Source organism: Tachyglossus aculeatus, chromosome 17, assembly GCF_015852505.1.
Source record: "Tachyglossus aculeatus isolate mTacAcu1 chromosome 17, mTacAcu1.pri, whole genome shotgun sequence".
NCBI lineage: Eukaryota > Metazoa > Chordata > Mammalia > Monotremata > Tachyglossidae > Tachyglossus > Tachyglossus aculeatus.
In genome coordinates, this window is record NC_052082.1 from 53,641,229 (window position 1) to 53,668,404 (window position 27,176).

At 56.6% G+C, this 27,176-nt stretch overlaps 1 protein-coding gene and 1 non-coding gene across 2 annotated transcripts; one reads left to right on the plus strand and one right to left on the minus strand.

Annotated features, from left to right (window-relative positions):
• Positions 1-1,254: 1,254 nt before the first annotated feature.
• MNT (MAX network transcriptional repressor) lies at positions 1,255-26,975 on the minus strand. Its single transcript, XM_038759193.1, is given in 8 exon segments — positions 1,255-4,915; positions 5,081-5,273; positions 15,055-15,166; positions 15,460-15,501; positions 16,015-16,337; positions 16,339-16,559; positions 26,493-26,681; positions 26,950-26,975. Coding segments are annotated over 7 exon segments (1,704 nt in total). The 5' UTR covers positions 26,566-26,681; positions 26,950-26,975; the 3' UTR covers positions 1,255-4,175.
• Positions 8,591-8,663, plus strand: TRNAF-GAA. The gene has a single exon. It is a non-coding gene; the product is annotated as a tRNA-Phe (tRNA).
• Positions 26,976-27,176: the final 201 nt, after the last annotated feature.

Below are 27,176 nucleotides of genomic sequence, written 5' to 3' on the forward strand. Positions count from 1 at the left end.
CGCCCACTCGCCTCCTTTCCTGCCTCCAGCTCAGCAAATGTTGGAGAACCGCCTCCCTCCCCTGTGGCCCTTCCTGCTGGCTCCCACCTTACTACTCATAATTCATCAGAGGCTGGACGGGCCAAAGACTCAGCCCCAGAGACCCGAGGGGCCACACGGGGATACTTTAGGGCCTAGCCTCTGCCTCGGTTTCTCCCCACCAGGACGCTCCAGCTCCCACTTAGGAGATGCCCTGAGCAGCCTCGGGGGTCCCAGTTTCTGACAGCCCCAGTACAGCGGTTCAGCAGGGAAGGGGAGAGGGCAGATAATAACAATGGTGGGTTGTTTTAAGTGCTTACTTTGTGCCAAGCACTGTACTAAATGTGCTGTAGTAGACACAAAAGCATTCAGGTGAGCCCCAGTCCCTGCCGCATGCAGCGCTCATATTCTAAGTATGAGGCAGAACAGGTATTTAATCCGTTTTGTAGATGAGGTCACTGAAGCACAGATTAGTGAAGTAACTTGTCCAAGTTCATACAGCAGACAAGTGGCAGCGCGGGGATTAGAACCCGGGTCCTCTCAAGCCTGGGCTCTTTCTGTTAAGCCTCAGTGCTTCCCTGATTTAGGCCTTTGTCTCTGGCCATTCCAGGATGCGGGACCCTAAGACTCTCTGGCGTGGGGATTGGGGAAACTGAGGGCAAAGACAGAAGAGGGCACCGCATGCCTTTAGAAGGAGGGGCCTGGAAATGACTCCCTCTGAGTCACCGGGCCCAGGCTCCTCTCTCCACCCCCGGTGCCACCTGTGTGGGGAGGGAGGGGGGTCTCTCCCGACCTCCTCCTCTAATGTGCGTGTGTTGGGGGGCGTGGGGGGCACCAGCCAGCCCTGACCTCAGGTTCGTTTCAGTGCAGGTTTATTTCAGTTTTATATTGGATTCCAGGCAAGTGCTTGTTACATGGAGATTATTCATGTCCTGATACCTAAAGTCTGAGCATGAACAGCCACTATGATACAGCTCGATAGTAAAAATACAATATGTACAAAAAAATTAGGGTTTTTTTTGTTTTTGTTTTTTTTTTCACACAGCAGATGTATCCAAACACATAAAAATCTCTACAGTCCGGGGTCTCGAGAGTTCGGATTTGGGGAAACGGAGACACACAGTGGCTAAAGTCCTCACTGTAAACAAGGGTCGCCTCTGCCGGGGAGGGGTGGGGGGGAAGGGGGGGGCCAGACCCCAAGCCCCCCCCGACGTACACGCCCCCCCCCCCCCCGCCCCGGCCTCCACAGCCCCCGCAGGAGCCCAGCCCATCGAGGTAAAGACTTCCAGCCATCGAGCAATTTTGAACATAAAAAAATAAGTGTGAGAGGTAAGATGTGTGTGTGTGTGTGTGTCCCAAGGCTGGGAGTGGAGTCGGGGGGACGACGACACTGTGTGTGTGTGTGTGGGGGGGGGGGGAGGCACCTGTCCCGCCCCAAGGCCACATCCCAAGCAGCCCCCAAAGCCAGGGCTGAGTGAACTGAGGGGGGGAGGTGGAGGCACGGGCCCCGGAGCTCACACCTGGGCAGGAGGGCGGGTTGGGGGGTGGGGGGGGGGATCCCCGACATCACAGCGTTCACCAAAAACAACAACGACGCAAAACAACAGCAACGACAGCCATCATTGTCATCATCATCACCGATCAGGACAGCCAGCACAAACACACGAGGGACCCCAGAGCTGGGTGGCAGGAGAGGAAGTTTTGGGGGGGGACATGAGGTATCTGTGCTTTCGGGGATGTCCAGGGCCGGAGGGGAAATGGGTGGCGGCCTGAGGAGGCCAAGTTCGGTTTCGGTTTCTTTCTGGAAATGGCACCGTGCGGGTGGACATGCACGGCCGCTTCCTCCTATGTGTTCAAACTGGGTTCCTCCAACCTTTCTCCTCCAGGAAGTCTTGGGGGACGCCTGGAGGGAAGAGGGCAGGGCAGGGCTGGGGGGGGGGGAAACAAGGCATTCTAGTCCTCGGATGGCCTCTCCTCTCAGGGTAGGCCCAGAGGAAACGCCAATGATTGGACATTGCAGCAAGAAGGATGAGAGTCAGACACCGGGAAGGACTTCCTGGCAGCAAGGGAGCCGTGCAGCCTTTCTGAAAATATTGGCCAGAGAAGTCAGGAGGTGCCGGCTGTGGTTCTGATTTCTCCATTTCCTCTCCAGAAGAGGGAACCGGGCAGGGTTCTCTCAGAGCCCAGGGTTCAGGCAAGACCGTTTTGGTCCAGAAACTACTTCAGGGCCTTTCCCCTGGGACCCTAGACCTATTTTTCCTTCGCCCCCCGAGGAGGGGGTGAAACCCAGTCAGCCCAGCCCCACTCCACCGCGGGGCCCAGGCTGTCAGCACCCACTCCCCTTGTTCTAACATTTATACCAGGTGTTGGCAAGCCCCCCGCCACGGGGCAGCCTGGTCTCCCCTGACCAAAAGGAACCTCTGTGTGTATATGTGTGTGTGTGTGTGTACGCTACACAAGGCCACTTGGAATTCCAACAAAAGACATAAGAATGGAGCCAGGCCCCTTCCCTGATGCAGGCCAGGGTGGCACCGTCCCCACTCCTCCTGGGTGGGTGGGAGGGCCAGCTGTCCTGCCTTGCCCCCCCAGCCACTCCAAGATGCCCAAAGGGGAGGGCGCTAAGGAGAACACGGAGGGGCTTGGTGAGGGAATAAAAGCAGGATCTCTGGTTTTTCCACTTTCACATCACCCAGACCCAATCATACCATTTCCCTGCTCCCTCGGCATGACCGTGTCCGCAGACGGCGAGGGGACACGCACACTTGCACACCAGTTACAACTCCACCAATCTGGGCTAAGAAAACAGGTATTGGGAAACCCGCGGATGGGGAGGGACGTGCGATGGCCGAGCTACTCTCCCTAGGAATTTTTTCACTGCAGGGGCTACAGCCACATTGGCAGGTCTGGGGAGGGGGCAAGCTTCCTGAGGCTCAACTTCCCAACAAGACCATTTCAGTCCCAAAGGCCTCTGGGAACCCTTCTTCTACTGCACTCCCTGGGCAAGCTTTGTATAGGATCCTGAGGCCGGAGAACAAAGCAACCTCATCAGCTGGGAGAGGACCACTGCCCCCAGGTGTGTCTGGCCATGCCAGATGGAACTTCCTGGCAGCTGTGCAAACCCCAGCCCCGTCTCAGGCAAGCTGGAGTGGGGGTCCAGGGGTTGGGAGGGTACGCATCCAACGGCCAGAGGGGCTTCCCTGGAGCTGTCCAGCCGACCCGAAAGGTCCCTAAAAGTGGTCCGCCCAGCCCCTACATCTCTCCCCTCCACCAACCGCACCCACTCAGAGATTCCTCTGGCCCACTTCCCTGGAGCAGAGTCTGGCCTGAGCCACATGAGAGCCAACTCCCCCCATCCCACCCCCAGAACCTGTTTAATGGGTGTATGTGTGTGTGTGTGTATGTTAGAGACTTTATTTGTAGAGAATTTCCTTAGTTTCCACTGTTCCACATCATAGTGACCCCAGCGGGGTTCAGCCGCCCTGGGGGCAGTGTCTAGGCTTAGGGTGGACCTGGCCCTTCAGCCCCTGCCTGGTTATCCTGAGCCCCGGCTCCCCACACCTCCCGCTTTCCACCTGCCAGAACCCCCCTCCCTCACCGGTCACCCTAATCACGGTCCCCACCCCCACCCTCCCGGGGTGGCCCCGCTCCGCCTTCCCCCAGCTCAGCCACCTCGCCCTACCAAGCAGCACCAGTAGCAGCACGTGAAAAGGGAAGGACGAGGGGGATGGGGGAAGACCGAAACCATGAACATCACATCCACATCTCACCGATCACAGGGGGAAGCGGGAGGCTGGAGGCGGACGGAGGGGATGGGGACACGCTCACCCACAAGTCCAAGGGCAGCGAGGCCGGGCCCCTGCCTACCCCCTGCCCCGTACCCCACCGTGTCCCGGCCCGTATGCCGGCTCCCGGGAGTGCGGGGAGGGGGTGCGGCCCCACACCAACCCCCGTACCGGGTTCCAAGTCTCTACCCCTCATCCCGGCCCCCTGGGGAGAGGGGCCAGGGCCGGGCTGGAATGTATGAGGCCGACCGGGGTGGGGGTGGGAGGGGGAGGGAAGCGTGCCCCTGCCCCCCGACCCCAGCCTGCTTGGGGCCCAGATGCCTGGCTCTCACCCCGGGTAGGTGTTGAGCCCGGGGCCTCTCGGCGGCTTCCCCTTCAGGCCAGTTTCAGAGTGCTGACAGGGAACGAGGGCATGGTCACCATAGTGACCGGGTTCAGGACCGTCTGGCCCACCAGCTGGGGGTGGTGGACCACCTGGGCCCCCACGGTCGGCTTGGCCATGACGGCGGCTGGCGGGCCCAGCCCCCCTGTGCCGTTCACTTGCTGGTGGGAGAGGGTGTGGGCGATGTGGCTGACCGCCACGGGCTGGCTGACCGCCACGGGCTGGGGGTACAGGGGCAGCTGGGGCCCCAGGTGGGTCACATGGTTCAGGGTGGCCGGGTGGACGGTGATGTGGCCGATGGGGGGGGTGGCGGGGGCCAGCTGGACGGGGCTGGGGGCCGAGGGGGCGATGTGGGCGATGTGCTTGCCGGCTGGCCCCTGGAGCACGTGGTTCACAGTCTGGATGACCGAGGCGTGGGTGGTGGCCGTGTGAGCGATGACCGTCGAGCTGCCCGCCGCCGCCGCCGCAGTGGCCACCAAGTGGGCAGAGGCCGGGACCAGGGCTGAGGGGGTGGCGGCCGTGGGCGGTGGGGGGTGCAGGGGAGGCTTCTGCGGTAAGGGAAGGTGTGGAGGGGGCAGGGCCGCTGGATGGGAGTGGGGGGCCGGGCTGGGGGTGGCACCGGGGGGCAGGGGAGCTGGCTTCAGGGGCTCGGCCTGAGGCCGCTGGCCCAGCTTGGGCAGTCCGGAGATGGGCCGGTCCTCTTCCATGTCCTCTTCCATGTTGTCCTCGCCCTCTGCGGGAGGAGGAGAGATGGAGGAGGCCAGGTCAGCACGGGGGAGGGAAACTGACCGCCCCCTCGGGCCCGGGCTGAGGGAAACGTGGGCTGACGGACCCGAGGTGGGTGGAGGGGGAGAGCGGGAACGGCCCCCAATCCCAGCGGAAGGGGGGGCCGGCGTACCCGAGGCCGTAGAGGTGGAGGCCTGGTCGTCTTCCGGTTGCCCGGGCTGCCTGAGCACCCGCTCGATCTCCAGCACGTCCATCCACTGGCTCAGTTCGTGCTTCAGCTCCGCCAGGCGCTGCTGAGCGGCGATCTTCTCCCGGGCCAGCCGCTCCATCTCGTGCTCGTACTCCTTTTCCTTTCGTTTCAGCGTCTGCGGGAGCCGCGGCCGGTGGTTCAGCCCCTGGATCCCCTCCCCCTCCTCGGACCCCTTTGGGGGGACTGAGGGACAAATGGCCCGCCCGGCCAAGAGAGAGGAAACCAAGGTCCACAGCTGGGACAACTTGGGGGAAAAAGTCAATCGGGAAAGGGGAGAGAACTCAGGGGTCCCTGGCCTTGGTTCCTTCTCCTGAGCCCGGTTCTAAGGGAATCGGGGGCTGAGGTGGATGGGGCCTTCCCAGGGAAAGGTTGTGGCATCACCCCCTGGGCAGAGTGGAATCTGGAATCACCTGGGCTGACCCCCTCTCCTCCCCACCGCCCAATGGGCAGGGGACTGGATGAGGCTGCTGGCCGGGGGTGTTATCGATCTGTTTTCTCCATTTCCCTCTGGTTAGGGATGGTGTCACTTAATTATCCTGTACTTACTACCACCATCACTTACTCCACCACGAACACTTCCTCCCCGCCTATAGATTGTGAGCCCGTTGTGGGCAGGGACTGTCTCTCTTTATTGCTGTATTGTGCTTTCAAAGCACTTAGGAAGCGCTCAATAAATATGATTGAAAGAATGAATGAATAATAATAGTAATTATGGTATCTGTTAAGCTCTTACTACGTGCCAAGCACTGTTCTAAACACTGGGGTGAGTCCCCTGTGGGGCTCACGCTTTTAATCCCCATTTTACAGATGAGGTCACTGAGGCACAGAGAAGTTAAGTGACTTGCCTAAGGTCACACAGCAGGCAACAATGAACCACCATCACCACTACTGACCCTCCACTCCTTGCAAGGGGCCCAGAAATCAGACCCTTCAGCTATAAGCAGCACCAGATTCCCAGCTGGACTCCAGCTAGGCAAGGACAGATGGATACAGAGTCACACACACACACACACTCCCTCGTGCGCACATGCTCGCAGCAAGTCTCTCTGAGTTCACTTCACCTCTTTGAAGAGGTACTGTAGGGGCACCAGTTCTATTCAGCAAAATTCACCCCCTTCCCTTTCAACTTGAAATTCCCTATGTCTTACCTAAACCCTTCCTGCTGCAGATGATTTTTGTCTGTCTCCATCACACTGTCAATTTGAGGTTAGGGAGCATGCACCTTGCTATTGCTATATAGAGCTTTGTGATAGCACCTTGCACACAGTAACATTTCAATAAAAGCCACTGATTGATTGGTGGCAGATTTTTATAAGCTCCTTCCTCAGCAAAGGTAGAAAACAACTGCTCGCCACCCCAAGCATAACTATTCAAAGCCTTGAAATCCAGGATTAGGTCCTAGGGAGGCAGTGCGGCCTAGTGGAATGAATTTAGGAGTGGGAGGCAGGAGAGCCAAGTGTCCTAGTCCTAACTCTGCCACTAGCCTACTGAGTCCTAGAATAACTTACTTAACTCTTTGGGCCAGTTTCATCACTTGGAAAATGAAGCTAGGAAACACCCCACTCTCATCCCACAGCACTTGTGCACATATCTTTAAATTGTACATTACAAATTATTTATTCATATTAATGTCTGCCTCCCCCCTAGACTGCATGCTTATTGTAGGCAGAGAACATGTCTGTCGACTCTCGTATTGTACTCGCACAAGTGCTTAGTACAGTGCTCTGCCCACAGTAAGTGCTCAATAAATACCATTAATTGATTCTCTCCCCACCTCTTGAGATTACAGGACAAGAATGGTGCTTTATCTGATTATCAACATCATCATCATCAATGGTATTTATTCCTGTAAGAATAATGATATTGGTATTTGTTAAGGGCTTACTATGTGCCAGGCACTGTTCTAAGCACTGGGGTAGCCACAAGGTAATCAGGTTGTCCCACATGGGGCTCCCAGTCTTCGTCCCCATTTTACAGATGAGGTCACTGAGGCACAGAGAAGTTAAGTGACTTGTCCAAGGTCACACAGCTGACAAGTGGCAGAGCCAGAATTAGAACCCACGACCTCTGACTCCCAAGCCCGGGCTCTTTCCACTACGCCACGCCACTCCAGCGCTTTCCACCTAGTAATCAGACTACAGCCACCATTGAAATTCTTCCAAGCAATCTCCCCAGTGCTTGTCCCTATTGGGTTTAAACTCTGCTCATTTCTCCCCATCCTTCCCCCTTGCCCCAAACACTTTCAATGCCAGTGTTCCTCCCCAAGGTGATTGCCCTGCCCCCCTCCCCCTCTGAGGCTTATTATTATTGATGATGATGGTATTTCTTAAGCGCTTACGATGTGCCAAGCACTGTTCTAAGCGCTGGGGTAGATACAGGGTAATCAGGTTATCCCACAGGGGGCTCATAGTCTTCATCCCCATTTTCCAGATGAGGTCACTGAGGCCCAGAGTAGTGAAGTGACTTGCTCAAAGTCCCACAGCAGACAAGTGGCGGAGGAGGGATTAGAACCCATGTCCTCTGACTTCCAAGCCCGGGCTCTTTCCACTAAGCCATGCTGCTTCCCTAATTATTATTATTAATTGCATTTATCTAGCACTTAGTGTGCAAAGCATTGTACTAAGCACTTGGGAGAGTGCACTATAATATTAAACACATTTTCTGTCCACAGTGAGCTCATAGTATAATAATGAATAATTTTGGTATTTGTTAAGTGCTTACTATGTGCAAAGCACTGTTCTAAGCGCTGGGGAGGATACAAGGTGATCAGGTTGTCCCACGTGGGGCTCACAATCTTAACTGTTCTAGACTGTGAGCCTACTGTTGGGTTGGGACCATCTCTGTAAGTTGCCAACCTGTACTTCCCAAGCGCTTAGTACAGTGCTCTGCACACAATAAGTGCTCAATAAATACGATTGAATGAATGAACCCCCATTTTACAGATGAGGTGGCTGAGGCGCGGGGAAGTGAAATGACTTGCCCAAAGTCACACAGCCGACAGTTGGCGGAGCTGGGATTTGAACCCATGACCTCTGACTCCCCTTTTAGACTGTGAGCCCACTGTTGGGTAGGGACCATCTCTATATGTTGCCAACTTGGACTTCCCAAGCGCTTAGTACAGTGCTCTGCACACAGTAAGCGCTCAATAGACACGATTGATTGATTGACTCCGAAGCCTGTGCTGTCCACTGAGCCACGCTGCTTCTCTAGAGTGGGAGACACATTAATACGAGCCCACTTTTGGGTAGGGACTGTCTCTCTATGTTGCCAACTTGTACTTCCCAAGCGCTTAGTCCAGTGCTCTGCACACAGTAAGCGCTCAATAAATACGATTGATTGATTGATTATATGAAGAGGTGACCACCACCACCCTCCGCAACCCGTGCGGCTGGGCCGGGCCTGCTCGTCCGTCCCCTCAGTCAGCCCGTTTCCCCCAAAATAGCTCAGTTGGGAGAGCGTTAGACTGAAGATCTAAAGGTCCCTGGTTCGATCCCAGGTTTCGGCACGTGTTGCATAGCTTACATCTCAGCGAATCCTTTCCCTTCAAGGCCCTACTGAGAGCTCACCTCCTCCAGGAGGCCTTCCCAGACTGAGCCCCTTCCTTCCTCTCCCCCTCTCCTTAGGAACGGGTAGAAAAACCCTTTTCTAAAGACCCGAAGCTCCTCCTCTGGACTGTGAGCTCCTTGTGGGCAGGGGACTTGTACTTCCCAAGCGCTTCACCTTTTAGACTGTGAGCCCACTGTTGGGTAGGGACTGTCTCTATATTGCCAACTTGTACTTCCCAAGCGCTTAGTACAGTGCTTTGCACACAGTAAGCGCTCAATAAATACGGATTGATTGATTGATTAGTACAGTGCTGTGCACACAGTACGCGCTCAAGCTATAATTATATTTGTTCTGACGCTTTTGACACCTGTTTGCATGTTTTGTTGTCTGTCTCCCCCTTCTAGACTGTGAACCCGTGGTTGGGTAAGGACCGTCTCTCTATGTTGCCGACTTGTACTTCCCAAGCGCTTAGTACAGTGCTCTGCACACAGTGAGCGCTCAATAAATACGAATGAATGAATCCCCCCATCTTACCTCCTTCCCTTCCCCACAGCACCTTTATATATGTTTGTACATATTTATTACTCTATTTATTTATTTATTTAACCTGTACATATCTGTTCTATTTATTTTGTTAGTATGTTTGGTTTTGTTCTCTGTCTCCCCCTTTGAGACTGTGAGCCCACTGTTGGGTAGGGACTGTCTCTATACGTTGCCAACTTGGACTTCCCAAGCGCTTAGGACGGTGCTGTGCACACAGTAAGCGCAAAATAGACACGATTGATTGATTGACTCCGAAGCCTGTGCTGTCCACTGGGCCACGCTGCTTCTCTAGAGTGGGAGACACATTAATACGATCAATCAATCAATCAATCAATCGTATTTATTGAGCACTTACTATGTGCAGAGCACTGTACTAAGCGCTTGGGAAGTACAAACTGGCATCACATAGAGACAGTCCCTACCCAACAGTGGGCTCACAGTCTAAAAGGGGGAGACAGAGAACAGAACCACACATACCAACAAAATAAGTAGGATAGAAATGTACAAGTAAAATGAATAAATAAATAAATAGAGTAATAAATAAATATGTACAACCATATATACATATATACAGGTGCTGTGGGGAAGAGAAGGAGGTAAGACGGTAATACAAAGGTAATAGGTAAGAGGTAATACGAGCCCACTGTTGAGTAGGGACTGTCTATGTTGCCAACTTGGACTTCCCAAGCGCTTAGGGCAGTGCTCTGCACACAGTAAGCGCTCAATAAATGCGATTGATTGATTGATCCCCCTGACGAAGGCGTCGGGCCGCGCGGGCCTGCCGCCCAGCGCCGCCAGGGGGCGCGCGCCCTCGTCCCCGCCCGGCCTCCCCCCTTCCGGGGAGGATCCTGTTTTGCTGCGTCATCCTGCCGCGCGCGCCTCCCCCCCCCCCCCCCCCAATTGGCGCGCGCGCAGCATTGTTCGCCCGTGTGGTAATGCCCCGGCGGCCCCCTCCCCCTCCCCCTGCCCTCGCGCTCTCCCCCTCGGCCAATCAGCGGCGCCGGCCCCGCCCCCCTCCCGCTGCCGGGAAACGGCTTGGCGCGCGGCCAGGCCCTCGCGCGCCCCGTGAGGAAAACGAAGCCCGAGCTCTGGGCGGGCGCGAGGGAGGACGAGCACGGCACACAACTACCCCCTACACCAAACCCCCAATCAATCAATCAATCAATCAATCGTATTTATTGAGCGCTTACTGTGTGCAGAGCACCGGACTACGCGCTTGGGAAGTACAATAATAATAATGGCGGCATTTATTAAGCGCTTACTATGTGCAAAGCACTGTTCTAAGCGCTGGGGGGGTTTACAAGGTCATGAGGTTGTCCCACGTGGGGCTCACCGTCTTCATCCCTCCCTCTGCCCATCCGCCAAGCTAGCTCTCTTCCTCCCTTCAAGGCCCTGCTGAGAGCTCACCTCCTCCAGGAGGCCTTCCCAGACTGAGCCCCTTCTTTCCTCTCCCCCTCGTCCCCCTCTCCATCCCCCCGTCTTACCTCCTTCCCTTCCCCACAGCACCTGTATATATGGATATATGGTTGTACATATTTATTACTCTATTTATTTATTTATTTATTTTACTTGTACATTTCTATTTTGTTGGTATGTTTGGTTCTGTTCTCTGTCTCCCCCTTTTAGACTGTGAGCCCTCTGTTGGGTAGGGACTGTCTCTATGTGATCCCAATTTGTACTTCCCAAGCGCTTAGTACAGTGCTCTGCACATAGTAAGCGCTCAATAAATACGATTGATTGATTGATTCATCCCCATTTGACAGATGAGGGAACTGAGGCCCAGGGATGTGAAGCGACTTGCCCAAAGTCACACAGCTGACAAGCGGCGGAGCCCGGATTTGAACCCGTGACCTCTGACTAGGTCAAGTCAGTTGACAGTTGTCAGTTTACAAGCTGGCAACATCTAGAGCCAGTCCCTACCCAACAGTGGGCTCACAGTCTAAAAGGGGGAAAGCGGGCACGACCGCTTCTGCTTCCACCCTCTCCGCTCCCCAGGCGCTTTGGAGAGAAACTGAGGCAGGGGGAGGGCAAGGTCTCTGAGGGAATGGGATTCTCCACCCCCCCCCATAATAATAATAATAATGGCATTTATTAAGCGCTTACTATGTGCAAAGCACTGTTCTAAGCGCTGGGGGGGTTACAGGGTGATCAGGTTGTCCCACGGGGGGCTCACAGTCTTCATCCCCACTTTACAGATGGGGTAACTGAGGCACAGAGAAGTTAAGTGACTTGCCCAAAGCCACACAGCTGACAGTTGGCAGAGGCGGGATTTCAACCCGTGCTCTTTCCACTGAGCCACGCTGCTTCTCTAACCCCCATCTTACCTCCTTCCCTTCCCCACAGCACCTGTATATATGTTTGTACATATTTATTACTCTATTTAACCTGTACATATCTGTTCTACTTATTTTATTTTGTTAGTATGTTTGGTTTTGTTCTCTGTCTCCCCCTTCTAGACTGTGAGCCCACTGTTGGGTAGGGACTGTCTCTATATGTTGCCAACTTGTACTTCCCAAGCGCTTAGTACAGTGCTCTGCACACAGTAAGCGCGCAATAAATACGACTGATTGATTGATTCACGTGGCCAGATCGAGAAGTGGCGCGGCTCCGTGGACGGAGCACAGGCTTCGGAGTCAGAGGTCAAATTCCAGCTCCACCAGTTAGCTGGATGACCTTGGGCAAGTCACTTAACTTCTCTGTACCTCAGTTAACTCATCTGTAAAATGGGGGTGAAGACCGTGAGCCCCCCATGGGACAACCTGATCACCATGTCACCTCTCCAGTGCTCAGAACTGTGCTTTGCACATAGTAAGTGCTTAATAAATGCCATCATCATCATCGCCAGTTCCCCAGAGTGAAAACGGGGACTCAACGGGATTCCTGAGGATAGAGGAATTTCTTGATCCAGACAAGGATCAAGAAATCATATCGGGAGTTTACTGGGTGCAGAGAGCACTGTACTAAGTGCCTGATCCTGTATCTGGATCCTGCATCCTAATCTTGACCCAATCTCCCCCGCCCCCCCCCCCGCTTCATTTCAACTCCAGACACCAGGTAGGGCCATTAATCAATTAATCAACAGAATTTATTGAACACCTCTACTTGTTCAAAGCATTGTACTACGCGCTTTGGAGCGTACAACAGAATTAGTAGACACAATCCCTGCCCTCAAGGAGCTTACAGTCTGGGGGGGGGGGCAGGGGGGGGGCCATGCCCTCCCCTCTCCAGTGAGCCCTGAGGAATTGGGGAGAGGATGCAGCCCCTTTTGTCGGGGTTCCCCCCACACAGAAGCTTGGAGTAACACCTCCTTCCCAAATGCCCCTCAGCCTCCTGGGCTCAAAACCACCTCCACTCCAGGGTCCAAACTGACCCAAGTCCCAGGGGCGGGTCGAGCCCTTTCACACTTCACCGGGATACTGGAGGGACTCCAGGAGGGGATTGCAACTGCATTAAGTGCCAGCAGGGAGAGTCATCACCCTACCCCAGGTATGAAGGAGTGGGGAGGGGGCCACTGTGGGGGGGGAAATCGCACCCTCCCCCCTCTCCTCCACTTGTGTCTCCTCCCTCTCCCAACCAAGTTTCCTTCTTTTTCCAATCCAAGTAGCACTGACATGTATTTTTTCACGGGCAGTGGTGGGGTGTTTTCCCCCTCCCCGCCCCCCTTTCTCCTATCTCCATGTGCGGAACCCCCGGCCGGTTTCCAAGGAAACAGAAACTCGGGGTTGCCATGACAACTGTCTCATCTGGCCGGCTTTATGGAGGGAGCTTTCCCTCCCCCTCACCTCACCTCCCCCATCTCACACACACATACGCACTGCACGCACGCACACTCACACACATGCCTCCCGCTGCAGAGGAGAGACACTCAGTCCTGGGGGAGGGGGGCTTAAGATCTCAGGGCAAGCCCTGTCGGCGGCAAAAACAGGTCCCCCTCCCTCCTAGATTACTATTTTTAACCCCCTCCCATGGCCACAGGCCGGCCTGGGCAAGCATCCGGGATGGTTCGCTTCCTGCAGGGCTTGGGCCCAACTTGAGAGGGAGACCCTCTCCCGCTTACTCTCCCAGGGCCAAAAGACTCACCCCTCTAAACTGCCCCACGGACCAAGTGAAGACAATCAGTTGGGGAGAGAGAGAGAGAGGGAGAAATGGAAGAGGGGCTGGGAGACACTGCTCCTCGAATGAACCACCCCCATTTTAAAATCATCTGCCCTGACCAGAGGGAAGGGCGACTGAGGGGAACCCCTACACTGCACCACCGGCTGCCCCTCCCTCCATGGGGATCTTATCCCCATGGGCTCTGGGCTCTAGTAGCATTCCCCATCCTACCTCGGAAAACTGGGACAGAGACCTGCCCATGCTGGCTGTGGGCCAACGCTAGGTGCAGCGCCAGGCAGGGACCCCAGACCTCAGGCCCTGTCCCTGCCGGGGTGGCCAACCCCACTGCCCCTCGCCCAGCACCCTCCTTGGGTCATGGTCCCTGGCCCACGAGGGCTCCAACTCTCTCTCCCCAAGACCCCCCGGGCCTCACCCAGGTCTCTCTCCCTTTGCGGGACTTTAGGAAGGGGGTGGGGGGGGGAGAGACGGAGCCTGTGTTCGCTGTCCAAATGAGCGTATGTGTATGGGGAACTAGGAAGGTTTTGTTGAGCAGTGGAGGGTACGGCAGTGCGGTGACCTGAACGTTTCCCTAGCTGCCACTGCTGGAGGGAGGAGTGTGTGTGTTTGTGTGTGTTGGGGGGGGGGGGGGGGCGGCACAGGGATGTGGGACACGTAGGAGGGACAGAAGAGGAGTCTGGAAGTCATATGGGCAGAGGGAGCCCCCCTGCCCCACCCCAAGCTGGGGTTGCAACCTTCCACTGAGATGGGGCACAGGGCACAGGAGCAGTAGCTACCCTCTGGCCCTGGAGCCACGGCCCCGGAAGGAAGACTTCCCGCAGGTTGGCTGGGGTGCGGGAGAAGAGGAAGAACCTGGGACCAGGCAAGGGAAACAGCCCCGGCAGCCGCGGCCAGCGCGGGGAGGACGAGGAGGAAGAGGAGGAGGAGGGAAGAGCCGTGCCAGCACCAGGCAGGAGGAGAAGCCTGCGCCAGTGTCTCTTCCCTCGGCCCCACTCCCTCAGCCCCTGCACACGCTGCCCTGCCGCACAGCTCCCTCCCCCACCAATGGGCAGGGTGCCCCGCTGACGTCAGCCCGCTCAGCCAGCCATGTGCTCACTGCACACGTGGAGGACGGAGGGAGGGAGGGAAGGAGGAAGGGAGCCAGCAGGCCAGAGAGGGAGGGGGATGCCGTGGAGAGGAGACACACACACACACACAAGGAAGGAGACAGAAAAAGAGAGAGAGAAAGGCAGGGCGGCCATGTGTGCCTTACAAGAGGATTCTGTCTATTGCTCAGTGGAGGGCTGGTTGCGAAAGTCGTGCCAGGGGTGGCTGCCTTTCTTCCTGTCCCCTTCCTCACTGACAAAAGATCCCATGCTTCCCTGGCCCAAGTCTTTGGCCTAGAGGCTTTAGCCGCCACGGGAGCACTAGCTCAGCCACACAGATTAGCACCGGCCCGAGAGAAACCAGAGCGCCCACCGGGCGGGGGAGAGTTAGCAATGAGACAGAGGCAGACCCTCGCCGCCCTCGTCCTCTTTTCCCCAACTCTTTCCCAGTTTTCCCCGGCCGGATCAGGGCCTCTTGACCCCTCCGCCTGCTTGCCCCTCCCCTCTGCCTATCATTGCTAGACTCCAGACACCATAAGCGCTTAGTACAGTGTTCTGCACACAGTAAGCGCTCAATAAATACGATTGAATGAATACAACCCAGAGTACCTGGATGTATCTCAGGGCGCTCCGGAGGACGCTGAGATTAGACGTTTTCTTCTCATCCACGTTGGGGATGTTCCGCTTCAGGGTTTCAAAGCACTCCTTCAGGTGGGCCCGCCTGGATGAGAGGTGGGGGAGGGTGGGGGGGGCCAGGGTAAGCGGGGGCAAGGCACAACCCTTTTAGGCCTGAGGCTGGGGAGAGGGGGAAAGAATGGGGGGGGGCCCTGACCCAACCCTTTCCCCCCACCCCGGAGGGAGGGGGCTCCTTGTCTCACCCAGGCAGGTCATGCTGGAGAATGGAGGGGGGAGGAGAGGAGCTCAGACCGGGAGGGGAGGTGACCCCAGAGCACACTGGGAGGGCCAGGGCTTGTGGGGGCTCAGGGCCAGACACACACACACCCACACACACACCTGTTCTTCTCCAGCTTGTTGTGCACTTCTCTGGTCCCGATCCTGAAAGCCAGACGGATCAAGGTGAGGCCCAGGGGACGGGAGTGGCCCAGCTTGGGCCTCTCTCCGCTCAGCTCGGCCTCCTGGGAGACTTGCCCGTGGCTGCCCTCCCCGCCACCCCACTCTCCTGCTCTGAGCTTTCTGGGGGGTCCCACCTACCCCCTGCAGGTGGGTAAACTGCGGGGGCTCAGAGAGTTGTTTTGGGGGTGCCGGGAGTGGTCCTCGTGGTCTTCTCTGGGATCGAGGCCCGGATGATCTCCCCACCCGGGTCTTCTGCTCCCACTCAAAATGGGAGCAAGAGGGGAGGTGGCTGGGTGGGCTAGCTGGTCACTTGGACTAGGGGCTTCCAATGCAGCAGGGGGGATGGAGGCCGGACATAAGGAAGAACTTCCTGGAGGGAAGGAGCGAGGGAGGCTGGAGCGAGTCTGCCGAGGCCGGGGGAGGGGTAGATGCCCTCTGCCCGGAGGCAGGGGGATAGTCCAGGTGGACGGTCTCCAGCCCCCACAGGACACTCACCCCCCGGGACGCTTCTTCTGCTCGTTGGGCTTGATGTCTTCGGCGGGTGCGAGCTTTAGAGCCCCGAGGGGCGGGGGAGGAGGGGGCGGCGGCTGCGGGGGTGGCGGTTGGGGTTGGCTGGGCTGCTGGACCACCGTCAGGATGGACGTGGGGAAAGGCTGCAGGGGCTTGGGGCTGCCCGAGGCCGGGGCGGCCACCTTGGTGGCGTCCGGCAGGAGGGAGGGGGCGGCGGGGGGCCGGATGAGAGGGAGGGGGAGGCCGGGGTCCTTCCCGCTCGGCCCGGGGGCGCCGACCAGGGGGGGCTGGCGTGGGGCCAGGGGCAGCTGGGGGGGGCAGAGGCGGTGGTGGTGGAGGCGGTGGCAGGGGCTGCGGGGAGCTGGTGACCACAGGGATGGGGATGACCGTCAGGGGGGCGGCCAGGGCGGGTGGGGGGGCGGGTGGCGGGACCGGGGGGGCCTCTTCGCGGGGCAGGGCGTGGTTAACCCTCGCCGCGCTGGCCTTCTTCTGCTCCTGCTCCCGCTCCAGCCGCAGCTTGTCATTGTCCTCTGAGGGAGAGAGAACAGATCGGGGACGGGAGGGCCTTCAGCCTCAAGCTGGGATGCTGGGACCCCCAGTGCCCCCACCGCTCCCCGGGATCCCACCCTTCCACTCGGGAACACCGGGAAGTGGCGGAGGGCGGAGAAGGGAAGCCGCACCGAGAACCCCCTTCGTGGAAAGAGCATGGGCTTGGGACTCAAAGGACATGGGTTCTGATTTCGGCTCCACCGCTTGTCTGCTGTGTGACTTTGTATGCCTCAGTTACCTCATCTGTAAAATGGGGATTAAAGTGTGAGCTCCACGTGGGACAACCTGATTACCCTGTTTCTATTCCTCCAGTGCTTAGAACAGTGCTTTGGCACATTTTAAGCGCTTAACAAATACCATTATTATTATTATTATTATTATCATCATTATCTGACCCCCTGGCCCCCCAAGCCTGGGACCTCGGCTCCCAGGGCCTCCCACAAGTTTCCCTTCAAGGGCAGGAGTTTGGAACTGGAGACAAGGTGGGTTTCCTAGGTCAACGGTCTTGTTGTAACCATGAGACTGTGCAAAGAGCCCAGCCACCCCCTTCCTCCAGCACACACACACAGACACCCCCCCGCCCCCCAAAACACCAAAGGCCCTAGCTAGCTCCCAAACAAACTCGCAGGGGGCCTCCGGCCCAACCTGAGGTAGGCTGGTTGACAGGGCTTTGGGGAGACACCTTTGCTTTCTTGAGGGGGGTACTAGGAGCACCTAGGCTCCAATCCTCACCCCCTGCCACTCTGATGCACCCATCTGGGTTTTCGTCCCCGGCCAGTGGCCCAGAAAGCTGGAGCCGGGCCACCCGGGAGGCGGGGAGAGTCGCTACCACCGCCCAGGAGCTCCACAAACAGCTCTGCCTGTTCAATCCGGCCCGCCCCAGACACACCACCCCAGACACACCACCCCACGTAACCCGACGGGCCATGGGCCGCCGCCCAGAGTCCCGCCGACGATGCAGGGGGCAACTAGGGGTGGGGACATTCCACCCCACCAAGCGACACACAGCCCCCCTCGCCCCCCGCCCAGGCTGGTCTCCCAGCCGGAGTTACAGCAACGACACCAGGGTCACCCCCACGGGACGTCACGTCCCCAACGCTCGCTCGGCTGCAGAGAGGAGGAAGTGGCCCTGGGAGGGGTAAGGGGAGGAGGAAGTTTTCGAAACCGGGAAGCAGTTCTCAGTAGCAGATTCCCAGCAGACACAGAATTTGGTTCTCGGCCCGCCCTCTCTTTCTCCGGGGGCGCAAGCATAGGCGAGGAGAAGGGGGCTTTGGTGGAACCCCCACCCTTGGGGTCTGACCCCAGTTTGGAGCCTCGGCAAGGACAGGGAGAAAACGGGGCTGAAACCCTCCACATCTGTCTCCCCTTTGTTTCAGTTCCCCGCCCACCCTCCTCCTCCAAACACTCTCCATCTCTGTCTGACCCAGCCCAGCTCTCAACAGCCACTTCTCTTTCCACCCCTTGACCCCCTCCCCAAAAGACTCCTTGAACAAGGGAGGCTCCCCCCACCGCCCCGTATCACGCAGGGGGGCCATTCCCCAGGGACCCGAGGCTCATCTCCCAGGATGGGACATGGTGGTGGAGGTCCCCAGAGGGGCAGAACATAGTGCCAGCTGGGTGACAACACAGGGTGGACTGGTAAACCTTTCCCCCAAGGCCATCCCCCCACCCCACCCCACGTGCACACACAAGTCAAGATGGACAAACTCTGCCCTGCAGGGAGGGGAGGTGGAGAAGTCAGGGAGGCCCAGCTCCCACAAAGGTCCCACTGGCACTGGCCCTGCCCTGGTCAGGGGCTCATGTGGGAAGCGGGCACTGGTGGTTGGCCCTCAGAGCCCCTGTTCCCCTGCCCGGTGGACCACTGCACGGATGGACATTTGGGCAGACCCCGTGATAGACCGACGGAGCACAGGGTGGGACCTGTGACTATGGGGTAGGGGAGTAGAGAGAGACCTGTACTGATCAGTCGCCTGCCCCTAAGCCCCCAGGGGAAGCACCGAGGCAGGCCGGAGAAAGCGCTGCTCCCCAAAGACAGCAACAGGGACCAGCACGTTCCCCCGTATCCCCTGACATCGGGCACATTCCCTGGGTTCTAATCCCAGTTCCACCACTTGCCGGCTGCATGAGCTGGAACAAGCCACTTCACTGTGCCTCAGTTTTCTCATCTGTAAAAGGCGGATTTAATATCTGTTCTCCATTTGGACTGTGAGCCCCACGTGGGACAAGGACTGTGCCCAACTTGATTACTGAGCACCTACCCTAGCGCTTAGAACAGTGCTTGGTGCACGGTAACTGTTCAACAAATAACTGTTCAACCCCAGCGAATAATCATTCCTGCTGAGTTCCCAAATCCTTGAGCCCAGGACACTGGCATACTTCACAGAAACAGGATGATCCCTTCTGCCAGATTCCCACTCTCCTGCCCCGTGAAGCTGCTCTCTGTTGCTGGACCAGAGAGAACAGTCATGGAGGAGGACTGGGGCTGCCCCAGCTCCTGGAATTTGGACCTATCTGTATCCTACTCCCCTACAGCCTCAAGGACCACCCTTTTCCCCTGTTCTGACCAAACATCCTCATTCCCAGTGAGAGACCTAGTCGACTGTCGGGAGGACGAGGTCCTAATTCCAGTCCCTTGAACCTCAGTTTCCCCCTCACCAAGGGAGATCGGAGCGATATGCTAAGATAGCCCAAGAGGGCAAGGAGCACCCCTGGAAGATTACATCAGAGGAAGCAGACAATCTCTGTTAGGACTCAAGGAGTTTACAGTCTTGCATGTGTGCGCGCGCACACACACACACACACACACACAGACACACACCCAACCCCTGGCAGCTCCCCTTGGCTCCATGGTCACAGCGACCAACGTGACCTATTTTCTGTTTGTTTCATGTGCAAGTGTGTGTGTGTGCACACACCCATACATCTGAATGGTTCTGGACGCCAATGTGTCCAGTGTGACTTTGTGGTCTATGTGAGCCTGTCTGTGCTGATGTGTGCACTTGCTAGCAGATGTGTATAACTGGATGTCCCCCACCCCGGCCCAATTCAGGGTTCCCCGGTATCCGCCTTTTTACCCCAACCCTCGGCAGCTGGGTAGGGGTGCAGAGGGAAAGAGGGGGCACCAGACTTAAGAGGACTCCTTCTGGGGGGGCCCCGGGGGAGTCCGATCTGGTCTCAGGGTGGGTACAGTGGTTCCTTTGCCTTTCTTCTCACTGTTACTCCGTGAGTGTAAGAATAATAACGGTATTTGTTAAGCGCTTACTGCATGTCAAGCACTGTTCAAAGCACTGGGGTACATACAAGCTAATCAGGTTTGACACAGTCCCTTTCTCACTTGGGGCTCACAGTTTTAATCCCGATTTTACAGATAAGGAAACTGAGGCACAGAGAAGAGAAGTGTCTTGCCCAAGGTCACACAGCAGAGCCAGGAACATGGACAGACCTGCTCCAGCCGGGCACCTCAGAGCCTGCCCACCTTCTTCCTACCCCAGCGAGGAACTGGCCATGATTCCCCTTGACCCCCACCCTGCTCCTCTTTTTTAAAAAAACAGTATTTGTTAAGCACTCACTGTGTCAAGCACTGGGGTAGATACAATTAATCAGGTTGGTCACACTCCCTGTCCCAAATAAGGCTGTCGTCCAGGTTCTTCCCAAGCTCCAAGAGACCAGTCACTCAGTCAGTGTTATTTATTGAGCGCTAACTGAATGCAGGGCATTGCACTAAACACTTGGGACAGCCTCTCTCCAGCCCAGTTGCTGCCTAAGGAGTGAACTACTCTAGGCTGTAAGCCCGTTGTGGGCTGGGAATGTGTCTGTTTACTGCTGCACTGTACTCTCCCAAATGCTCAGTACAGTGCTCTGCACACAGTCAGTGCTCAATAAATACGACTGAACGAATGAATGAACGAACTGGAGAAAGAAGCAGGAACACCACTGGCTCCGCCGGTGCCGAGACAATGGCTCTGCCCAGCTCTGCCCCTGGCAGTCCCAAGAGACTGAGGTGGCACCAACTAAAAGGGCAGGAGAGAGAGGAGAAAGAAGAGACCTCTTGCTTGGACCTGGAGTGCTAGGAGTGCCAGGAGACGGCCCAAGCCTGGTCTGGTTGGCCTTCTCAACTCCCTGGTACTCCTAGCCCTGGTAAGCCCCAGAGGCCGGGAAGGGACAGAGTGAGTCTCGAGGTCCTGAGCAGCTCAGGACTCTGACAAAAAAAACCCAAAACAACTAACTACTGAACTGGCCACAAAAGGCCTGGAGGGAGAGGTTCTCCCCTATCAGGGACCTCCCGGCCTCGGGGGAATTCTGGGGGGGACAGACTGGCGGCTGCAAAGTTCTGGGCCGGTCCGAAGTCCGAGGCCTCGGGAAGGCGCCCCTTTCCCCTCCCCGCAATCCAGCGGTAGAGGATCGGGGTCAGTCCACCAGAGAGCCCGGGGTGGAGGCCAAAGGCAAGACCCGGCTTGGGGGCCCTCCCCACTTTGGCTCCTGAAGAAGATCGTGTCTCCCTTCAAGACTCCCCACTCTCTGACACAAGGACCCCCTCTGAGCACTCAAAAGGAATATCCTTCCCTTCCCCACAGCACCTGTATATATGTATATATTCGTACATATTTATTACTCTACTTATTTATTTATTTTACTTGTACATAGCTATTCTATTTATTTTATTTTGTTAGTATGTTTGGTTTTGTTCTCTGTCTCCCCCTTTTAGACTGTGAGCCCACTGCTGGGTAGGGACTGTCTCTATATGTTGCCAACTTGGACTTCCCAAGCGCTTAGTACAGTGCTCTGCACACAGTAAGCGCTCAATAAATACAACTGATGATGATGATGACGATGATGAATATGAGAAGGGTTCTATTCCTTCCAGACCGCCCCCACCCCCAGGGAAGGAGAGAATTCTGACCCATCCTCATACTTGGTCCACTCTCCCCTCTTCAAAGCCTCACTGAAGGCCCATCTCCTCCAAGAGGCCTTCCCTGACTAAGCCCTCCTTTCCTCTTCTTCCCACTCCCTTCTGCGTCGCCCTGACTTGCTCCCGTTATTCATCCCCCCTCCCAGCCCCAGAGCACTTATGTCCTCATCTATCATTTACTTATTTACATTCATGTCCATCTCCCCCTCTAGACTGAAGCCCCTGGGCAGGGGCAAGGAGCTCTCTCTCTCTCTCCAGCAGAGGCCCAGCACGGACCCCTCCTTCAGCCTGCCCCTTTCTCCCTTTCTCCCCATCCCAGTTCTTGATCCCAACTGGATGCGGAGCTGGGGGGCACGGGAGTCTCCCAGAGATTCCACTTCCCCGGGGGCGGGGGGAAATCTTCTAGACGCTGGACTTTGGACCCTTGGAAAGAGCACTCCTGTCTCGGATCCCCACGGAGCCCCGTCCCTTCCACCACCTCCAGTTCTGGCCTTGGCTGACTTTTGACCTTGACAAGCCTGGATGACCACAAGTGGGCTTGTCCACGGCTCCCCTCCCCCACCTTCCCACTCGGCACACACATACACAGGCGTGCAGGAAAGTGCGTGCACACAATCTCTACTACCTCCTGCATGACTCATCACTGAAGCAACAATAGAGAGAGAAAGAGAGCGAGAGGGAGGGAGAGGGAGGGAGGAAGGAGAGCACAAGGAGCAGGGAAAAGAAGCAGGCAAGGAGAAACAGTTTTCCCCTCCTCCAGGTCCCCCCAGCCCCAGGCATTTACACGGCACCTTGGGAAAAAGGAAATTCCAAACCCTCCTCACCCCCTCCTTCACCCTCCTCCCATCAGGGCCTCCTTGGAGCCAAGGGATGGGAAGGCGTTGGAGGGAGTCACGGATGAGGTAAGAGCCCGCTGTCGGGGGAGGGCTCAAAAATAGCCCCGATTCCTCTCTCTGAGAAATGACAGAAAGGTACCTGGGAGATCGCTTAGTGCAGTGCTCTGCACATGTTTTGTTTTATTATCCGTCTCCCCCTTCCAGACTGTGAGCCCGTTGTTGGGTAGGGACCGTCTCTATATGTTGCTGACTTGTACTTCCCAAGCGCTTAGTACAGTGCTCTGCACTCAGTAAGCGCTCAATAAATATGACTGACTGAATGAATGAACAAATATTACAGGTTGATTGAGGGCTTTTTTAAAATGGCATTGGTTAAGCACTTACTATAGGGCAAACACTGTTCCAAGCGCTATGGTAGGTACAAATTCATCAGATGGGACACAGTTCCTGTCCCATATGGGGCTCACAGTCAAGTAGAAGGGAGAACAGGTATTGAATTCCCATTTTACAGTTCATGAAACTGAGGCCGAGAGAAGTGAAGTGACTTGCCCAAGGTCACACAGCAGGCAAGAGGCTATCCTCCCAGATTAGATGCCAGAAGACCATCCGGAGGGAAAGATCCCAGTCTGACACTGAGGACAGGAATGAGGCGGGGGTGGGAAGGGGTGCAGGGCAAGACCAAGCAAGGGAAGGGGCTGATACATGGGGTCAGGTGAAGCGGCATGGCTTAGTGGCTACAGCATGAGCCTAGGAGTCAGAAGGACCTGGGTTCTAATCCCAGCTCTGCCACATGTCTGCTGTGTGACCTTGGGCAAGTCACTTCAATTCTCTGGGCCTCAGTTCCTTCTCTGTAAAATGTGGATTGAGACTCCGAGTCCCTGGCCCTGTGTCCAACCCAATCTGCTTGGATCCACCCCAGCACTTAGTGCAGTGCCCGGCACATAGTAAACGCTTATAAAAATACCTATTATTATTATTCACTTCTCTGGGCCTCAATTACCTCATCTGTAAAATGGGGATAAAGAGCTGCGCCCAACCTGCCTAGCTTGATCTACCCAGTGCTTACAACAGTGACTGGTAAATAGTAAGCACTTACTATGGATAGAAGCAGCGTGGCTTAGTGGAAAGAGCCTGGGCTTGGGAGTCAGAGGTCATGGATTCTAATCCCTCCTCCACCACTTGTCAGCTCTGTGACCTTTGGGCAAGTCACTTAACTTCTCTGTGCCTCAGTGGCCTCATCTGTAAAATGGGGATTAAGACTGTGAGCCCCACGTGGGACAATCTGATTACCTTGTATCTACCCCAACGCTTAGAACAGTGCTCCACATAGTAAGCGCTTAACAAATACCATCATTACCATCCAAACTGGGTTTGACACAGTCCCTGTCCCACATGGGGTTCACAGTCTCAATCCCCATTTTCCAGATGAGGTCACTGGGGCCCAGGGGAGTGAAGTGACTTGCACAAGGTCACACAGCAGACAAGTGGCAGAGCGGGGATTAGATCTCATGATCTCCGATTATTATTACCAGTATTGTTATTACATAGGCTGAGGTGCGGACAGGGTTCTGGGTAAGACACATCACCGGCCCGGCCCCCGTCAGGGTCCAAACGTTATCCCGCATCCCCCCTCCCACCCTAAGGCCTGTTTCCTTTCTCCGTGTCAAATGGCTAGGCCCTCTGTGGCAGCCTGGCTTAGTCGCAAAAGCCCGGGTTTGGGAGTCAGAGGACGTGGGTTCTAATCCCGACCCCGCCACTTGTCTGCAGCGTGACCTTAGGCAAGCCGTTTCACTTCTCGGTGCCTCAGTGACCTCATCGGTAAAATGGGGGTGGGCAACCTGATTACCTTGTAACTACCCTCTGTGCCTCAGTTCCCTCATCTGTAAAATGGGGATTAAGACTGTGGGACAACCTGATCACCTTGTAACCTCCCCAGAGCTTAGAACAGTGCTTTGCACATAGTAAGTGCTTAATAAATACCATTATTATCCCAGCGCTTAGACGAGTGCTTAGCGCGTGGTCAGCGCTTACCAAACACCATCATTATTATTCACCCCGCCACATCCAATCTGTCACCAAAACCTGCCAGTCTCACCTCTACAACATTGCCTTCCCTTCAAGGCCCTACTGAGAGCTCACCTCCTCCAGGAGGCCTTCCCAGACTGAGCCCCCTCCTTCCTCTCCCCCTCGTCCATCCCCAGCCCATCTTACCTCCTTCCCTTCCCCACAGCACCTGTATATATGTTTGTACATATTTATTACTCTATTTATTTTACTTGTACATATCTATTCTCTTTATTGTACTTTGTTAATATGTTTGGTTTTGTTCTCTGTCTCCCCCTTCTAGACTGTGAGCCCACTGTTGGGTAGGGACTGTTTGGTTTTGTTCTCTGTCTCCCCGTTTAGACTGTGAGCCCACTGTTGGGTAGGGACTGTCTCTATAAGTTGCCAACATGTACTTCCCAAGCGCTTAGTACAGTGCTCTGCACACAGTAAGCGCTCAATAAATACGATTGATTGATTGACTGTATATGTTGCCAACTTGTCCTTTCCAAGCGCTTAGTACCGTGCTCTGCACAGTAAGCACTCCCCCTCCTCCCCCTCTCCATCCCCCCCACATTACCTCCTTCCCTTCCCCACAGCACCTGCATATATGTATATATGTTTGTACGGATTTATTACTCTATTTATTTTACTTGTACACACTTATTCTATTTATTTTATTTTGTTAATATGTTTGGTTTTGTTGTCCGTCTCCCCCTTCTAGACTGTGAGCCCGCTGTTGGGTAGGGACCGTCTCTATATGTTGCCAACTTGTCCTTCCCAAGCGCTTAGTACAGTGCTCTACACACAGTAAGCGCTCCCCCTCCTCCCCCCCGCCTTACCTCCTTCCCTTCCCCACAGCACCTGAATATATATATATATATATATATATATATGTTTGTACGGATTTATTACTCTATTTATTTATTTTACTCGTACATACTTATTCTATTTATTTTATTTTGTTAATATGTTTGGTTTTGTTGTCTGTCTCCCCCTTCTAGACAGTGAGCCTGCTGTTAGGTATGGACCGTCTTTATATGTTGACAACCCGTACTTCCCAAGCGCTGAGTCCAGTGCTCTGCACACAGTAAGCGCTCAATAAATACAAGTGATGATGATGTTGCCAACTTGTCCTTCCCAAGCGCTTAGTCCAGTGCTCTGCACACAGTAAGCGCTCAATAAATACAAGTGATGATGCTGTTGCCAACTTGTCCTTCCCAAGCGCTTAGTTCAGTGCTCTGCACACAGTAAGCGCTCAATAAATACAATTGATGATGATGATGTTGCCAACCTGTCCTTCCCAAGCGCTTAGTCCAGTGCTCTGCACACAGGAAGCGCTCAATAAGTACGATTGATTGATTATTAACGACCGGGGAGGGTGGGCGGGGCGTCGCGCCCCTCCCCCTGAGGGCGTGACCTGAGAGCACGTGGCGGTGACGTAAGGGGGCGGGGCTGCGGAGCACGTGATCGTGACGTAATGCGCGTGGCCCCGCCCCCAGGCCACGTGGTCGCGGGCGGGGCCTCGCGGCCCTCCCCCCGAGGGCGCGCCCCGGAGCACGTGGTCGTGGGCGGGGCCTCGTGCCTCCGGAGCACGTGGTCGTGGGCGGGGCCACGTCACCAGCTCGGCGGGACCAATGAGCGGGGAGAGCGGCGCGGCACGCGCGACGCTCCGGCCGCGGACACCCGGCGGAGGGGGCGGGGGACAAGGGCAGGACCCCCCCCCCCCCACCGGCCCAGGTGTCCCGGCTCCCCGCCCCGGGGGCGGGGCCGGCCGGGGGATCAGGTGACACGCGATGTCACTGCCTTCTGCAAACGGGACCCCCACGACCAAGGCGGCGGCGGCGGCGGCGCCCACCCCGCACACACGTTCCCCCTCCCTCCCAGTAACAGCTAAAGGCGCCGCTATCCCCCGCGGAAACCCCTTCAGGATTCCCCCTCTCCCACGGGGCCGCGGTGACACGCGAAGGAAGGGGACCGGGAATGCTACTGGCTTCATTAATTAATAAAAAACCCGTCCTCGTTAATCACGGGGCTGCTGCGGGGAGAGGAAAGGAAGACCTCCCGCGGGTGGGGGTCTCGCCGGGTCCCCCTCCTCCCCGGTGCCCCAGCCCGGCCCCGCTCACCACGTGCTCTCTGTTGTTGCTGCGCTTGCCATTCCAGGAAGCGGGCCGCCTCCAGCAGCGTTTCAATGCTCATCGCTCGGGCGGGCGGACGGACGGACGGACGGACGGCCGGCCGTGGGGGGGGGAGGTCCGGGCAGGGGAGGGCTGCAGCCGCCCGGGCGGGAGAAGGGCAGACCTCCGGGCCGTCCGCTGCGCCCCACGGAGGCGAGGGAGGAAGAGACAGAATGCGAAAGAAGAAAAAAAGGGAGGGAGAAAGTCGCAAAAAAAAAAAAAATTGTAAAAAAAATTGGTGCAAAAAAAAAAAAAAGCGGCGGCGCCGCCTCCCGCCCAGCGGCCCCCGCGAATCCCGCCGACAAGAAAGGGCTTTGCAACAAGATGGCGAGGAGGCACCGACACACACACAACAAGGGAAGGAGCCGCGCCGCGCTGCCCCCGGCCGCCGCCCCCGCTACTACACCGGGGCGCTCGCCAAAGCCCGGACCGGAGCCGCTCCCCGCTCGTCCCGCCGCCGGAGCGGCGTCTGGCGCGGGGCGGGGCTCCGCGGGGGCCGGGCCCGCCCCGTCCCGCCCGGGGGCAGCCGCGCGGGCAGACACGTGGCCGGGGCGGGGCCGGTGGGGTGACACTTCCGCCGCTGCGGGCCCGGCTCCCGCGGGGCGTGGGCACCCAGGGTCCCCCCTCCCCCTC